The following is an 18006-nucleotide window of genomic DNA, read 5'->3' as shown; positions in this document are numbered from 1 at the left end:
GTGTTGTATTGATATTTTGAAATATCTGGTTGCAGGGTGCTACTAGTGGAGTGTGATTTAGTGTTTGAGTTGTGTTTTACTACTCGATTTGTACTTGATTGCTTTCGTCTCGAGATGAAAAAAAAAGCTTTAGGTTTAGCTGATTCTGGAGTTATGCCAGTTTCCGGGAACGAAGAGGTCTCAATCTGATTTCTTATTTGCTGCTGAAAATAGGTCTAACTGTTGCTTTGTTTTTTAATATTACTCTATTTTATCATGTATTTGCAGCCTGGAGTTCTTGCCCGACAGTCTAATAACTCTTCGTGTCTTCTTCCTTATAAGAAGAGGTGGTACTCTTTGCTCTATCCTCGTGCACCTATCCATCCTGAACGTTCTTTTTCTAATGAAAATAAATCCAAGACCAAAGATTCTGGCTTGGGACAAAGATCAACCTTGAATTCTTGTGATAGTACAGGTAAATCTGATGCTCCCAATAAGTCTCTTCTAGAGGTAAAAGAAGAAAGGCCTTTGGGTGTGAAAGTTGACTCTCAGCCTACTATGCTACCATTTTTATCTGTTTCCACGGAAACAAATCCTTATACTAGTTCTGGTCCTTCAAGAAATGTTGACGATCTAGTGAAACCAGCATTGGTTGTAAAATTAGCTCGCCAGGAAGCTATAGGTACAACAAAAGTTTCTGTCAAGAAAGAAGTCACTGTCAAACAAGGGGAAAGCCACAGTAAACTTGAACTTCCTGCCCATTCAGGGAACGTTGAACTGTCATTAGGCCCAAAGAAACCTCATGTTTCTTCTTTGGTTGATCCAGATACTAAGGAGAGTTGTCTGATGAGTGGAACTGTAAATCCTTCAATGCTTTCTCTTTCCTTGAATAAAAGGAAAGACATTTCCAAGGAAGGAAGTTGCAAGAATGGATTGAATAGCAAGGATGCTGATGATACTGCACACACTGATAGATCTAACTGGGATCTGAATACTCCCATAGATTCATGGGAGGGTTCTGGTGATGTTGTTCCTGTTCATGATACAAGTCAAATCGATCTGTTAGGTAAGACATCTAGTTCACTAGACAGAAAGCCGCCTATTAGTTCTGCTTCTGTTATTGGTTCTGATGGTGATGGGAAGCAAGTTGTTGGAGCTAGTGAGCAGGAATTTAATTTTCCTATTTCATCAATACATCCTAGCCTACGACACAAGTCTGCAGATGTGCTTCGTCTTAGTCTTGGTAGTACTTTACGAGGGTTTGATTCCTCAGCACTGCAGTCATTGTATAAAGTAGACTCCAGCAGGGTTAGTCCAAACTCAAGTTTGCTAAAAAATCTAGCATTGGATAGAAACATGAATCCCCCTACTTGTAAAACTGTTAAGTCAGAACCTTTTGTAGAAGCCTTAGTACAAGCTAATGCTGGAACTGCGGTTCGTACAGCTGGAACATTCGAGGCTAATGTTGTAAAAACTGAGGTTGTGAGGAAGAATCTGCAGTCTATTGAGTTATCAACTAAGGGCCCTCCGGAATTACTTGAGCAAAAACCAATGAAATGTGAACCACTCCAAGAAATATCCATTACATCAGATGTGATTGCGCCCCAATCAGTTGGACAGCTTCAGGAGTGTTCTTCTTCTTCTTCTACACTGCCAATGCCTTTGACCCCTCAACAGGGATGCACTTCTAGATTGTCTACTTGTTCAGATTTGTCTGTGAGTGGTGGGGACTTGTCTACTCCATCTGAGTACTCTGTTCATACTAATGAACCTACTAGGAGTAAAAATGCTCTAGATCAGGCAAATGATGATATTGCTGCTCAAAATGCAGACTTTGACCTCAAAGAACTAAATGTATGCAGTGTTAAGGTGGAGGCATCTGTTTCTGGGAGCATGAATATTGAAGATCACACGGTATACAAAAAGACACAAGACACACATAATTTGGTTGCAAGTGGTGAGGGATCGGCAAATGATGGGGAAAAGATAAGTATATCAGCTTGTACAGAAGAAGAATGTTATGGTTCTGATTATGAATCTGATGGGCATCAGGCTTTTGCGGGTCATGTTGACACTGAGAGTGTGGGGTGTGTCAGAGAGGATGAGGAATATGAAGATGGCGAGGTCCGAGAACCAATGATGCAGTCGATTGTAGAAAACCCAATTGCTGAGGGGATGGATTCAGGAAAAAATAAAAATGATCATAAAGACATTAATCTGGGAGGTCCATTATTAGATAAAGATGAAACAACCAGAGATGATGAGCAGAGGCCTGTTAGTGCTATTTACCAAGGATCAGTTGATCAATCAGGAATAGCAGATGTGCAGGAGGGATGTGAAAAGGATGTCTTATGTGTCAGACCATCTGCTGGGAGCAGAGGAGCTGTCAGGAATGTTTTTGAGGCTAATAATGAGTATATTGGAAGATCTGATATGTCAGCAACAGCCCTTTCATCTTTGCAAAATGCTGAAACACCTGTTAATACTACCTGCAGTAAAGATTTGTCAAATTTTGGAAGCAAGAGCCGGATCATCAGTTTACCCCGTGCATCCGATGTGACATCTTCTAGTGATTTCAGACCTGTAACGGGCAGGTCGTTGTCTTCAAGAAGTGGAAGAGAGAGGTATTCTTATGCGGAGGAGGAGAAATTCCATCTACGAAAGAATAGGTGATTTTTCTCTTTATTGCTCTGTTTGATTTATAATTTTTTTATAATGCTGCTCAAGTCTTGACTGTTTCTTACTGCGCTTTTTCCAGGGATGAAATCTATGGTCATGGTTCTAAATTTGTGCTAGATAGGTCTCCAGACCGTTCATTTGGTAGCTCAAGGGGGGAATTCATGCGTGGAAGAGGGAGGGGCTCGGACCAATTTCACAGATCACGTAGAGATAGGGATTCTGGGCGTGATTTTGAAAGCTATGGAGGTGTAGCTGATTATCGCTTTAGACATAAACGTACAGCTGCTGTTGGGGAATATGAAAATGAACGTAATGCCTATGACAGTAGACTAGATGGTGCTGCCTTTGGTAGTAATAGGAGGAGGAAGCCATTAAATGATGACTTGCCTTCATTTCGACATCCACCTGCACGTCGACTGTCCCCCAATGGAAGAGATGATGCTGCCGCAATGGGCATTCAAATGCTTCGTAGAGCTCCCAGGAATATCAGCCCAAGCAGATGCACTGGTGAAGATGGCTCTGAGTATGTTGGCCCTTGGCATAGTGAGAAGTTTGACAGAAACTTTCCAGCAGATATTAGTGATCCTGTTTATAGTCACCAGCAATCTATGTATGATAGACCTGATGCTCATTTCGTTCAAGGTAATACAAGGTTTACCGCGATACAGAGAAGAGATTTCCCTCGAACTCAGTCTAAATCTCCTGTTAGATCCTGTACTTGGTCGTCTCCTCGGAGGAGATTGACGGAAGGATTGAATGGTCATCAAGATTCATCTCAGCACAGGTCTCCGGTTATGAGGGAAGATAGAATGAGGTCTTCTCCACAAACTTCTTTTACTAATGAAGCAATAGCTCCTCAAAGGCGTGACTCACCATCTTACACTGCTCGTCGTCTGAATGATATGAGGGATGTGGATGCTGTACAGGAGCACAGGCATCCCAGGTCTCTTTCTAACAGAAGAAGTCCACCTGATCAGGTATTTACTAGTACCAGTAGGAGAGTTGAGATTTTAGATCATCGGGAGAGGGCTGATGGTGATGCGTACTTAGATGGGCCGATACACACTGGTAGGTTTCCTGAGCTTCACAGTGGTGAAAGTACTGACAAAAGAAGGAAGTATGGCGAGAGGCAAGGAGGACATAGGCAAATAAGAAATGCTGAAGAGCAAGATGGTGGTAATTTTAGACAGAGTAAACAACTTTGGCATGAAGACCAATTTGATGTCTCCAGATTGAAGAAAAGAAGATTTTGACTTGATAGCTCACTGAACCTGTACTATTAGCAGTTGCCATGGGAAACACTGTTTTACAGAAGATGGTAACAGTAACATGCTCTTGTATTATAGAAGAAGAGAGATTTCTGAAAGCATCTAGATGAATGATAATTGTAGAAGAGAAAGAACGTGACTCTAGACTCAGTGGGGTATCTCCTTATCGAAAAACAGTTTTTGACTTAATAGATGATCTAACCTTGAATCTATGGGGAAGTACGCATTTATACATGTTTTTTGCTTCATTCTTGTTGCTAGTAGGCTGTTCAAGGAGCGTGCTTCTTACCATTGCTGCCTGTACTTTGTTGTTCCAGAAGGAGTAAAGAACTAGTTTAAGTTGCTCTACTATGCTTGGCATGAATACTGGTAGTTTATGTTGCTAATGTGGCATGCTGGCTTTGTGTATTGCTTATAAGGCCTTAAAATGCAGCTTCTAGTCACCCTTAACATAACTTGGAATGGAGCAGAGAGACCATTGGAGAGTTAGGGAAGCTTAGAATTCGTCTCTTGAGTTCTCTACAACTTCAGACTGATGAACACTTAAATGGACTGCTAGCAATAACAACTTGACAACACTAATCGCGCGGGGTAATATGACAGGTTTATAAGTAGGATAGTGTGAATGCAGACGGTACCCTGCCTTCCAAGGTAGAAAGACTTTGCGGTAGACTCAACTTTAGAATATGCATAATATAACGGTTCAAGAAAAAGGAATAAGTCATAGTAAAATACTAAAAACATGACAAAACATTCTTAGGAATAGTAACTACAATAAAATAGGATAATAGTTTAAGTACAAGAAACCATAAATCAAATAAAAGAAACTACAACAGTATTAGTATTACTATCACTAGAGTATGACAAGATAAGATACACCATACTCAACAACCTACTAGCATTCTAGTCGTCTCTTTCATAATTTTCAATCTAAGGTGATTCTAGTCGTTTCTTTCATAGTTTTCGATCTAAGGTGGACAAACATAAGAAAGTAGTTTGGTTAACTTGCATTCGTGCATAAAGGCAAGGAAAGAAGTATGACATATTTTTAAATATAAATTAATAATATCCCTTGATAGTATATCACTACTCCTCCCTCAGTCCATACTAGATGGACATATAGTATTAATTAAATCAGATGATCAATTTTTACTAATTTGTCCTTTATTTATATTAAGGCACATTAAGATAATTTATGAAAAATATGCTTAATAATATAGGGCATATGAATAAATATCATTAGAATAGATATAAAGTAATTATTGAACTCTTGAAAAAAGAAATATGTTTTTTTTTTTTTATTTACCCCTTTTAGGATTTTCATTTTTATTCTTTCTAGTTGACTTGAACCTACCATCTTCCGGAGTAGATGCACCCTATGATAAAGGGTGTTCTTTGTTGGAGATTTTACAAATATTTTACCATTACTAGTCTCTCTGCTCCTTAAAAACAATACACAAAGCCAGCATGCACATTAGAAACTTAAACTACTACCATTCATGCCAAGGAAGTTATTTTCAAGCCAGCACTGTAGAGTGTCTTAAAACTAGTTCTTTTCTTTTTCAAGAAAGACAAATTACAGGCAGCAATATTAAGAAGCGCGTTCCTTGGACAGCCTATTAGCGACAAGATTGAAGCAAAAACATGTATAAATGCATAGTTTCCCATAGATTGAAGGTTTGATGAGCTATTATGCCAAAAAGTGCTTTCAATTAGGAGATATTCTGTGTCTAAGTCGCGTTCTCTCTTCCACAATTATCATTCATCTAGATGGATTCAGAAATCTGCCTCAGTTCTATAATACAAGAGCATGCTGCTGTTACCCTTCTCTGTCTGCAAGGAACAGTCAGATATCAAGTCAAAATCTTCTTTTCTTCAATCTGGAGCATCAAATTCTTCTTCATGCCAAAGTTGTTCATTCGGTCTAAGATTACCATCTTCTTGCTCTTCGACATTTCTCATTTGCCTAGGTCCTCCTTGCTTCTCACCATTTTTCCTTCTTTCTTCACTACTTTCACCACTGTGAAGCTCAGGAAATCTACCAGTGTGTATTGGCCCATCAAAGTACACATCACCATCAGCCCTCTCCTGATGATCTAAAATCTCAACTTTTGGCCTATTAGTTCTAGTAAATACCTGATCAGGTGGACTTCCTCTGCTAGAAAGAGACCTCGTATGCCCATGCTCCTGTACAACATCCACATTCCTCATATCATTCAGACGACGAGCAGTATAAGATGGAGAGTCATGCCTTTGAGGAGCTATTTCTTCTTCAGTAAAAGAAGTTCGTGAAGAAGACCTCATTCTATCATTCCAGTACATAACAGGAAACCTGTGCTGAGATTAATCTTGATGACCATTCAATCCTTCCGTCAATCTCCTCGGAGGAAGGGACCAAGTACGGGATCTAACAGGAGATTTCAACCAGATTCGAGGGAAACCACTTCTCTGCATCGCAGTAGACTTTGTTTTACGTACCCTGAAAGAAATGTCGATCAGGTCCATCGTACATAGACTGTTGGTGACTATATACAGGATTACTAGTATCATCTGGAAAGTCTCTATTAAACTTCTCACTATGCCGAAGACCAGCACACACACAGCCATCTTCACCAGTGCATCTGCTTGGGCTGATATTCCTGGGAGCGCTATGAAGCATTTGAATGCCCATCATGGCAGCATCTTCTCTTCCATTTGGGGACAGTCGACGTGCAGGTGGATTCCGAAATGAATGCAAGGCGTCATTTAATGGATTCCTCCTCCTATTACTAGCAAAGGCACCACCATCTAGTCTACTATCATAGTCATTACGTTCATTTGCAGATTCCCAAACAGCAGCTGTACGATTATGTCTAAAGCGATAATCAGCTATACCTCCATAGCTTTCAAAATCACACCCAGAATACCAATCTCTACGTAATCTGTGAAACTGGCCCAGCCCTTCCCTCTTCCACGCATGAAGTTCCCCCTTGAGCTACCAAATGAACGGTCCTGAAACCTATCTCGCACAAATTTAGGACCATAACCGTAGATTCTCGCGGAAACAGATGCCTCCACTTTATCACTGGATACATTTAGTTCTTTGAGGTCAAAGTTTGCATTTTTAGTAGCAATATCAGAGTATTCAGATGGAGTAGACAAGTCCCCACCACTCACAGACAAATATGAAGTGCATCCCTGTTGAGGGGCCAAAGGCATTGGTTCACATTTCATTGGTTTTTGCTCAAGTAATTCCTTAGTCGACAACTCAATAGACTGCAGATTCTGCCTCACAACCTCAGTTTTTACAACATTAGCCTCAAATGTTCCAGCTGGACGAACCGCAGTTCCAGCATTAGCTTGTACCAAGGTTTCCACAACAAATTCTGACTAAACAGTTTTACAAGTAGGGGAATTCATGTTTCTCCTATTTTTCAGCAAACTTGAATTTGGACCAAAACTGTTGGAGTCTCCTTTAGCCAGTGAGTTAAATCCTCGTAAAGTACTACTAAGACTAAGACAAAGCACATCCCCAGACTTGTGTCGTAGGGCAGGATGTATTGATGAGATGGGAAAATTAAATTCCTGCTCACTAGCTCCAACAATTTGCTTCCCTTGTTTGGCAATAGCTTCCTCCGCGACAGAAACTTTTGTCGTACCTATAGCTTCCTGACCAGATAATGATTGTTTCAATGGATCGCCAACATTTCTTGAAGGACCGGAACTAGTATTAGGATGGATAGGCGCATTGGTCTTGCATCCATTTTCATTAGAAAAAGAGCATTCAGGATGGATAGGTGCACGGAGATAGAACATAGAGGACACCCTCTTCTTAATAGGAAGAAAACATGAAGAGTTACTAGACTGCCGAGCAAGAACTCCAGCAACAGTTTTACAAGTAGGGGAATTCATGTTCCTATTCAATGCCAGACTTTTCAGCAAACTCGAATTTGGATCAACACTGTTGGAGTCTACTTTAGCCAATGACTTCAGTAATGAGGAGTCAAACCCTCGTAAAGTACTACCAAGACTATGACGAAGCACATTTGCAGACTTGTGTTGTAGGGAAGGACGTGTTAATGAGATGGGAAAATTAAATTTCTGCTCAATAGCTCCAACAACTTGCTTTCCTTTATCACCATTAGAACCAATAACAGAAGTAGAACTAATAGGTGGCTTGCTGTCTAGTGAACTAGATGTCTTATGTAATAGATCAATTTGACTTGCATCTTCAACAGGAACAACATCTTTTGTCTTGGATTCATTTCCATTTGAAAAAGACCGTTCAGGACGGATAGGTGCATGAGGATAGATCATAGAGTACCACCTCTTCTTACTAGGAAGAATAGGCAAATAGTTACTAGACTGCTGGGCAACAACTCCAGGCTGCAAATATGTTGTGAACCGAGTGGGATATGTAAGGGCCTATGGACTAGAATTGGTGGAGACTAATTTAGTTGGGATTATTGGGCCGAGTAAAATGTTGGAGTGTTATTTGGGATCCCAGCCAAATTAGCATTTGGTTAAAAGGGCAAATGAGTTGGAAAGAAGGGTTTATGCATATTGTGAAACAAATTGTCAGATCCTCTCGTCTCTTTCTAGAGTCTAAGGTTCTCATCTCCATTCTTATCTCTATCTTTAGTTACTTGTTATTCCAGTATTTGGATTGTAATTCAATAGTTGAATTGTTGCCGTTGTAATTTGGATATTAGTAATTATATAATACTTTAGTATTTCAGTTGAGAATTCAGGTTCACTACAAAATACATGATGAAATAGAGTAATATTAAAAAACAAAGCAAGTATTACACAGTTAGACCAATTTTCAATAGCAAATAAGAAATCAGATTGAGACCTCTTCGTTCCCGGAAACTAGCATGATTCCAGAATCAGCTAAAGCTAAAGCTTTTCTTTTCATCTTGAGACGATATCAATCAAGTGGTAGAACACAACTGAAACCAGATATGCCAAAATATCAGTACAATACAAAAGAAGAGAAACAGAACATTCATACTGATTTCAATCTCAGCTGCTCAATTTAAAAGAAACGAAATTATCCTCCCTTACTTTACTCGACTTCGACCCTCTACAACTAGTTTGTTTTATTGGACTTCCTAGCTGCTCAATTTAAAAGAGACAGCAGGTTAAAAGAAATAATGTTGCAGTTGTGAAGGTACTGGTGCAATGGTCTAATCTTCGTCCGGAAGATGCAACTTGGGAGGACTACCAGTTCCTTAAGACAAAGTTTCCGGGGTTTGATTGTTGATCCTTGAGGTCAAGGATGAATTCATGGGAGCTGGAATGTTATGATCTGAGAAGTCCAATAAAACAAACTAGTTGTAGAGGGTCGAAGTCGAGTAAGGTAAGGGAGGCTAATTTCGTTTCTTTTAAATTGAGCAGCTGAGATTGAAATCAGTATGAATGTTCTGTTTCTCTTCTTTTGTATTGTACTGATATTTTGGCATATCTGGTTTCAGTTGTGTTCTATGACTTGATTGATATCGTATCGAGATGAAAAAAAAACTTTAGCTTTAGCTGATTCTGGAATCATGCCAGTTTCTGTGACGGAAGAGGTCTCAATCTGATTTCTTATTTGTTGTTGAAAATTGGTCTAACTGTGTAATACTTGCTTTGTTTTTTAATATTACTCTATTTCATCATGTATTTGCAGCCTGGAGTTCTTTCCGGGCAGTCTAGTAACTCATCTTTTCTTCCTTTTAAGAAGAGGTTGTATCTTCATGCACCTATCCATCCTGAATGCTCTTGTTCTTATGAAAATGAATCCAAGACCAAAGATGTTGTTCCTGTTGAAGATGCAAGTCAAATTGATCTGTTACGTAAGACATCTAGCTAGTTCACTAGACAGCAAGCCACCTATTAGTTCTGCTTCTGTTATTGGTTCTAACGGTGATAAAGGAAAGTAAGTTGTTGGAGCTAGTGAGCAGGAATTTAATTTTCCCATCTCATCAATACATCCTGCCCTACGACACAAGTCCATGGATGTGCTTCGTCTTAGTCTTGGTAGTACTTTTCGAGGGTTTGACTCCTCAGTACTGCAGCCATTGGCTAAAGTAGACACCAACAGTGTTAGTCCAGGTGGAACATTTGAGGCTAATATTGTAAAAACTGAGGTTGTGAGGCAGAATCTGCAGTTTATTGAGTTGTCAACTGAAGAGCCAATCCAAGAAGTTAGCCTGGAAATATCCATGACATCAGATGTGATTGCTCACCATTCAGTTGGAAGGATTTTGCCGGTTCAGGAGAGTTCTTCTTCTTCTTCTACACTGCCAATGCCTTTGGCCCCTCAAAAGGGATGCACTTCTAGATTGTCTGTGAGTGGTGGGGAAGCTGATATTGCTGCTAATGATGCTCTAGATCAGGCAAATGCTGATACTGCTGCTAAAAATGCTAACGTTGACCTCAAAGAACTAAATGTATCCAGTGATAAAGGGGAGGCATCTTTTTCCGTGAGCATGAATATTGAAGATCACACGGTATACAAAAAGACACAAAACATACATAATTTGGTTGCAAGTGGTGAGGGGTCTGCAAATGATGGGGAAAAGATAAGTATATCAGCTGGTACAGAAGAAGAATGTTATGCTTCTGCTTATGAATCTGATGGTTATCAGGCTTTTGCAGGACATGTAGACACTGAGAGTGTGGGGTGTGTCAGAGAGGATGACATATATGAAGACGGTAAGATCCGAGAACCAATGATGCAGTCAATTGCAGAAGACCCAATGGCTGAGGGGATGGATTCAGGAAAAAATAATGAATCTTCAAGTAAAAATGTTCATTCTTCTCTTTGCTTCACTAATGAAGAAAAAAGTTACAGTATGCCACTTCATACTGAGTCTTATGATGACTTTGTGAAAGCCTGTGATGAGAAAGCTGAAAAACTTCATCAGAAAGACAGTAATCTGCGAAGTCCATTATTAGATAAAGAGGAAACAACCGGCGGTGATGAGCAGAGGCCTATTGGCGCTATTTATAATGTGACATTTTCTAGTCATTTCAGTTTACCACGTGCATCCGATGCTACATTTCAGTTTACCATGTGGAAGAGAGAGGTATTCTTACATGGAGGAGGAGAAATTCTATCTACAAAGGAATAGGTGATTTTTCTTTTATTTATTGTTGTTTGGTTTGTAATTTGTTTTTATAATGCTGCTCAACTCTTGACTTTTTATTACTGTGTTTTTTCCAGATATGAAATCTATGGTTAGGTCCTAAATTTGTGCGAGATAGGTTTCAGGACCGTTCATTTGGTATCTCAAGGGGGAACTTCATGAATCATGCGTGGAAGAGGGAGGGCTGGGTCCAGTTTCACAGATTACATAGAGATTGGTATTCTGGGTGTGATTTCGAAAGCTATGGAGGTCTAGCTGATTATCACTTCAGACATAAACGTAATGACTATGAAAGTAGACTAGATGGTGCTGCCTTTGCTTGTAATAGGAGTAGGATTCCATTAAATGATGACTCGCCTATATTTAGTTATCCGCCTGCACGTCGACTGTCCCCCAATGGAAGAGATGCTGCTGCCATGATGGGCATTCAAATGAATATCAGCCCAAGCAGATGCACTGGTGAAGATGGCTCTGAGTATGTTGGTCTTCAGCATAGTGAGAAGTTTAATAGATTCTTTCCAGCTGTTTATAGTCATCAGCAATCTATGTACGACGATGGACCTGATCACCATTTCGTTCAGGGTAATACAAAGTTTACCGAAATCAAGAGAAGCTGTTTCCCTTGAATGCAGTCTAAATCTCCTGTTAGATCCCGTACTTGGTCCTCTCATCGGAGGAGATTGATGGAAGGATTCAATGGTCATCAAGATTCATCTCAGCACAGGTCTCCAGTTATGTACAGGGAAGATAGAATGAGGTCTGAAGAAGCAATAGCTCCTCAAAGGCGTGACTCTCCATCTTATATATAGTGCTCGTCGTCTGAATGATAATAGGGATGTGAATGCTGTACAGGAGCATGGGCATCCGAGGTCTCTTTCTAGCAGAGGAAGTCCACCTGATCAGGTATTTACTAGAACCACTAGGAGAGTTGAGATTTAGATCATTAGGAGAGGGCTGGCGGTAGATGTCCTGAACTTCACAGTGGTGAAAGTACTGACGAATGAAGGAAGTATGGCAAGGGGAGAGGAGAACCTATGCAAATGAGAAACGTCGATGAGAAAGAAGGTGGTAATTTTAGACAGATGAACAACTTTGGCATGAAGAAGAATTTGATGTCTCCAGATTGAAGAAAAGAAGATTTTGACTTGATAGCTCACTGAACCTGTAATATTAGCAGTTTCCATGGGAAATAGTACTGTTTTATAGACTTATGTGTGGCTTAGATAAGATGAAATTAAGAACTTACAAGTAATATTTGTATATAATATGTTTTGAAATATAACACCTCGTATTATTGCATCAACGAATTACATAGTTTAAACATATCTTTAGCATCTTGTATGATCAAATCTCTCAAGAGATTTCATTTAACAAAAAGATTGAAAATCTAGCTAAACTACCAGCTATTATGTTCAAACACCTAGGAATATATATAAATTTGACATGACTGAACATGCTAATTGAAAGCTTTCAAATGTCTTCATATATCACTTTATCTCTCATGAAGTAGTCACTCGTTTCTGAATCATATCAACAACATTTTTAGCATTAGATATAATCTTCACTAACTTCCGTCCCTTGCTGATAGCATATTTAAGAGCTTTCCTAATAGCAATCGCTTCAACAGTCATGACTTATTCAGGAAAAGAGTTAGCATTTAAAAAACAAGTCATATGTACTACCTACCGATAGTAAAATCAGTCATATTTTCAATATTAGTCCAATAGGACATTGCTTTCACACAAGTTGAGACTGAAGACATTTAAATAACATATGTTCTTCCAAGACCACAAATTCTACAAGTATTATCCACATTGTTTAGTCTTTTTGCTAAATTACTATGGACGGGAAAAGAGCTAAGCACACATTTTCTTAAAAAACATATTTTAAGATTATTTTTAACTACCAACTTCTATAGGAAGTCCCAAAAACGTTTAGGAAAAGAGTGACAACTCGCTTGAGCTTCCAAATTTTTCACTGTCCCAAAAACTTCATAGTTTCATGTTATTGTATGGTGTCATATTAATCTATCATTAGAACCTGTAATAGAAACTGGGATGGACAACACAACATTGACATCTTTAGCTTTAAAAATCGAATGTAGCTCCTGTAGTTTTAATGTGTGCATATTCTCATCAATTAAATCGGACAAAATCTAAATTTGATATCTAAGGATCTATCCAAACACTAATATTTTTCCATAAGAAATCCTCCACCTTAATCCTTTAGTCAAAAGATCTCTTCCTTACAAAATTTCCTTCCATATCCATGATCTAGAAGATGATGTTGAATCTTTAAGAAAGGTTGAGTTTGGACATCACAGTATATATATATATATATATATTTTGATGGTATCAAGCAGTAAACGTGAATTTGTTGTTAAAAATAGGGGTATGAAAGTAAAGGGTAGCCGTTTGTAAATAGTTTTCCTTTTTGGGTACGAGTGTCCTTTTCCCTCCAAAAAAGGAACAATTAAATAGCACACACTATTTTGTTGTTGTTATTGTTCTTTCTTGTACACTTTACACTGCTTTTCTTGTCGATTGCTATGTTTTTTTTTATTGTTTTCTCTTTCTTTCACTTGGATTTGATGCACTTGAGACAAAGGTCTTTCGTAAATATATTAGGTTGGATCTAATTTGGGTAAATACTTTACCTAATAGATCCAATTTGTGTAGTTTTCCATTTTTTTGGCTTATGTGGTTGTAGGTGCTACGAGCTAGAGGAGTGTGATTTATTGACTAGTGTTTAAGTTGTGTTCCTATGACTTGATTGATATCGTTTCGAGATGAAAAATAAAGCTTTAGCTTTTGCTGATTCTGGAATCATGCCAGTTTCCGGTAATGAAGAGGTCTCGATCTGATTTCTTATTTGCTGTTGAAAATTGGTCTAATTGTGTAATACTTGCTTTGTTTTTTAATATTACTCTATTTCATCATGTATTTGCAGACTGGAGTTCTTGCCCGGCAGTCTAGTTACTCTTCGTCTGTTCTTCCTAGTAACAAGAGGTTGTATCTTCGTGCACCTATATCCATCCTGAATACTCTTTTACTAATGAAAATGAATCCAAGACCAAATATTTTAAGACCGAGGACATTTGAATAACATATGTTCTATATCTTCTCCAAAGTAGTAAGTAACCTGATTTAGCTTCATAGTTTTCTGCTGTTGTATGGTGCTATATTAACCTATCATCGGATAGAAAATATAGCATCGACATCTTCAACTTAAAAAAATGTATTTAACTATTGCATTTTTCATGTGTGAATATTTGTTGGGTTTTAAAAAGTGTGAATGGAAAATGAAGAGTTATGATTTTTATAAGGAGTTGTGACTTTTCCAAATAGTTGTGACTTTTATGAAGAGTAGTGACTTTTCTGAAGAGTTGTGACTTTTCTAAACAGTAGCGATTTTTCCGTAGAGTTGTGATTTTTTCAAAGGATTATGACATTTCCAAAGGGTTGTGATCTTTCTGATAAGGCACAATAAACACCCATTTACACTACCCTTTGTTGTCTATAAATAGAGGGGTTTTCTCTTATTTTTCAACCACGAATTTCTAGACTTCTTCTTCTTCTACTACTAAATCTAGTATTCTAAGTGTACTTTATTGCCGTTAAGTGGTTCACTGACATCGTGATTTTAGGTACTGATACACCGATGAGTAATATCGTTCTATCTTGGGAGGATATATTTCATTAACCTCGGGTACTTGAGGGGAATAATTTCCTTAAGGACACATTGAGCATTCAGTGGGATCGATTTTTTTCTTTGAGAAAAATATTTTGTATATTATTTCTAATCTTTAAGTTTCTAGTTTTGAAAATACTCTTTAAACTTTGTTGTTTCTTACCAAATTCTCAAAATGCATCTTTCTTTTCTCCTTTATTTCTCCCCACCAGTAATTTGAAAAGAGGGATGTAAATTCCTTATACAGATCATCACGGAGTTGGAAACAAGACAAAGCATATGTAAGGATCGCTGCTAGTACAAACTTAAGCACAATCTCTTTTCCCGCAATACTTGAAAAATTTAGCCTTCCATCCTTTTATTTTTGTCTTGACTCTCTCCTTTATAAACTCTAGCATCGTTTCTTGAAATGTCCCACAACAGCCAGGAAACACAAATACAAAGCCATGCCATTTATTTATCGTTGTCCAAGCAACAACGATATCTCAACTTTCTCCTCCTCTCTCACATTTTTACTAAAACAGATTGTTTATTTATCTAGATTAACCACTTATCCAGAGCTTCAATTATATTTCCTTAAAATATCGGCAGCACAACCTGCATTTTGATTGTTAATTGAACAAAATATAAAGGAGTCATCGACAAAAAGTAAATGAATTATGCTTAGCCCATATCTATTCAACTTTAGCCCTTGGATTTCATTTTGTTCCTCTCATATAAGCATCATAGAGAAGACAAAATTAATATTTGCTTGAAAAGACTTATCTGGATAATTAATTAATGTTCAATGATAAATTTGGTAAGAATATCTATAAGTTTCTCTGCAAACCCTAACTAGGATTTTTATATTTATATATAAGAAGAATTATCTGACATTATACTAAAAGGAAACATCAACAAAATTCAGCAAGTAAACTCTTGTCTCCCCTTTTTTGTCTATGTTTTTTTTCACTCATTTTTTGCTCATTCAATACTCTTTTTGCTAATCAAGAACAGAGAAAAAGGTTCTCATTTGATTCCTATATATATATCTATATATGTGTGCGCGCGCGCCATTTAATTGTTCCGTTTTATTTGGGGTGTTTTTTATGTTTTGTTTCAAGTGAAGTTTTGTTTTTTGTTCTTGAATTTTTGGATTTTTACCTAATATACGATTTGATGAGTGATAAATATTGGTTTTGTTGTTACCTGATATAGGATCTATATATGTTCAATCAATCAATTAGCTATGCCTCAATCCGAACCTAGTTGAATTTACTGGTAATGTCAGGATTTTTCTGTCTATTTTGTAGAATTCTGATGATTTTCTCTGATTTTTCATTAATTTAGATAAAGTGTTTTGAGGTCTAATACCTGTTAATTGTTAGTAGTAAATTAGTTTGTTTGATTTGTTTATCATTGGATGGTTGTTACTCATTAGCCATTGTATTGTACTGCATTGTTAGATACAATTTTTTAAAAAAAGCAAATTTACTACTAGATAGTGTCTAGCGGCCTTTTATTAAACATCAAAAATATCAATGGGTTAAGTGCAAGCAAGGGGGGCTAGGCCTTACTAATCCTAATGAAGTACCTAACTTCTACTACCTAACAAGTATAAAGAAAATAAGAGCTAGAGAGAACTAAATATTTTCTGATCACCACAGAGTTTGTAATACACTCCATGATGATATTACAAATGAGGATGCTTAAATAATGTAAAAATATGCCAATCAAGAAGAAGTTGAGTTTTCAGCCTCAAACTTTCTATTACAAAAGCATGAATTAAAAAGATTGATTGCCCATCAAAAGTAACTTGAAGTATTTTTCTCTTGTCTTCTTCTTCAATCCTAGCCAACAACACTTGATAATTCATACTTTCTTTATGGATTTATTGGATCTTGTTGAACCTATTGATACTGTCAAATGGTTCTGCTTTGCCTGTCGCATCGGTAGGTGCCTTGGAAAAAACTCCTCAGTCATTTTACCGTCTCAACTGTGTTGCCTTCCGTGTGTCTTCTTTTTGCTTTTGTTGCTTCTTTGTTGCCTAGGCGATATATCCCCTTCCCTAGCCACTTTATCAAAGCATATGTCCAGCATATTGTCTTCCTCATCTTCATCAAGAGAATCCTCGCCTAAATCAAGCATATTGTCTTCCTCATTTTCATCAAGAGAATCCTCGCCCAAATCAATAGTATTTAACACTAAGGCCCTTGACTCATTCTTCTTTGCAATCACACATTTAGGCCCAAATACGAGAGCTTCTGGACTTAATTTTCTATTCAAAACAAGTGGTGAGACCTGCTTTTCTTGGATCAAATCGTTGTCATTCTCTGTTAACTTTACTTGCTTTCCAGCAGTCTTCAATAAAGCATCAAAGTTATTCGAACATAATATATCTCTTGAGGCATTACTAATATCTTGTCTCTTCTCAGTGTCATGAAAATTCTCAGTCGCACCCTTTTCACTACATGGAGAATTATTTTGACTAGTCAGGGAAAGGGTCCGATTACTAGTTGAAATTTTGTGTGCAACCAGTGTCCAGTTTTTAGTTGCATTCTTGTTTTCAATTTGCAGAACATGTTGCCTAGAGTTTTCAGCATCTTCAATATCAGATGTATCCATTAGTTTTTGTCCTAAATCCATTAATTTTTTGCCTGAACCAAGTCGCGGCGCATCAACCCCAACTCTTGGTGTTCCCCCTGCGTTTTTAGTTGCATTAGACATCAAATTCAGCCCAACTTCTTTTGATTGCACCTCATAAGTAGCAGCCTGTTGGTTATTGCAATCACCTTTATTTTCGGTAGTTGTTTGAACACCAATATTACTTGTATCAACAACCATTGAGTCTGCACGATTTTGGTCAGAAGTGGCAACAACCAATTGTCGATCTAAAGAAGTAGCTTTACTTTGTTCGACATCTACAATCTTTCTTTTTTCATTTAGTATTTCTCTCGCATCACCTTGATACTTTTCACTATCAATAGTTCCTTTTAAAGCAACTTCAATGGTATCATCAATTTGTTTGTTATTTTGATTTCTTTTCGAGATCAAACGACAACTATCTTCATCATGACCGTGGTGCTTACAATAATTGCAATACAAAGGTAGATTATCATATACAATCTCCTGAAAAATCTCAATCATTGTTAGATACAATATTTTTACTTCTTTTATGTTTTTTTTTGTGAGTATGAATGTTCTGTTTCTCTTCTTTCATATTGTATTTGATATTTTCCCATGTCTGGTTGCAGGGTTCTACTAGAGAAGTGTGATCTTGTGTTTGAGTTGTGTTCTAC

General features: G+C 37.6%; 3 protein-coding genes and 3 pseudogenes across 3 annotated transcripts in view; 3 read left to right on the top strand and 3 right to left on the bottom strand.

Moving 5' to 3' along the window:
- LOC125818553 (caffeoylshikimate esterase-like) overlaps positions 1 to 18006 on the top strand; it is a 271599-nt gene that overhangs the window by 37658 nt on the left and 215935 nt on the right. The gene's annotated exons all lie outside the window — the stretch shown is intronic.
- LOC125818540 (uncharacterized) lies at positions 154 to 3943 on the top strand. Its single transcript, XM_049498025.1, has 4 exons — positions 154 to 177; positions 268 to 2648; positions 2738 to 2972; positions 3261 to 3943. The coding sequence occupies exons 1-4, from the start codon at positions 154 to 156 to the stop codon at positions 3909 to 3911; spliced, it is 3291 nt and encodes a 1096-aa protein (XP_049353982.1). The 3' UTR covers positions 3912 to 3943.
- Positions 5802 to 8823, bottom strand: LOC125818955 (uncharacterized; annotated as a pseudogene).
- LOC125818561 (histone H4) overlaps positions 8053 to 18006 on the bottom strand; it is a 400968-nt gene continuing 391014 nt past the window's right edge. Inside the window, exon 2 of the mRNA XM_049498052.1 lies at positions 8053 to 8064. The gene's annotated coding sequence lies outside the window, so the exon portion shown is untranslated. The remainder of the gene's footprint in view (positions 8065 to 18006) is intronic.
- On the top strand, positions 9455 to 12197 carry LOC125818954 (uncharacterized; annotated as a pseudogene).
- Positions 16580 to 17854, bottom strand: LOC125818953 (uncharacterized; annotated as a pseudogene).

Source organism: Solanum verrucosum, unplaced genomic scaffold (genome assembly GCF_900185275.1).
Source record: "Solanum verrucosum unplaced genomic scaffold, falcon-dt-bn FXZP01000252.1, whole genome shotgun sequence".
NCBI classification, from domain to species: domain Eukaryota; kingdom Viridiplantae; phylum Streptophyta; class Magnoliopsida; order Solanales; family Solanaceae; genus Solanum; species Solanum verrucosum.
The sequence above is the reverse complement of the archived record's forward strand: the minus strand, read 5'-3'. Positions and strand labels throughout refer to the sequence as shown.

Coding starts and splice junctions, on each gene's coding strand:
- LOC125818540 (XM_049498025.1), top strand. CDS start 154: ATGCCAGTTTCCGGGAACGAAGAG. Junction 2,649..2,737: donor TTCCATCTACGAAAGAATAG/GTGATTTTTCTC, acceptor CGCTTTTTCCAG/GGATGAAATCTATGGTCATG. Junction 2,973..3,260: donor AATATGAAAATGAACGTAAT/GCCTATGACAGT, acceptor TATAGTCACCAG/CAATCTATGTATGATAGACC.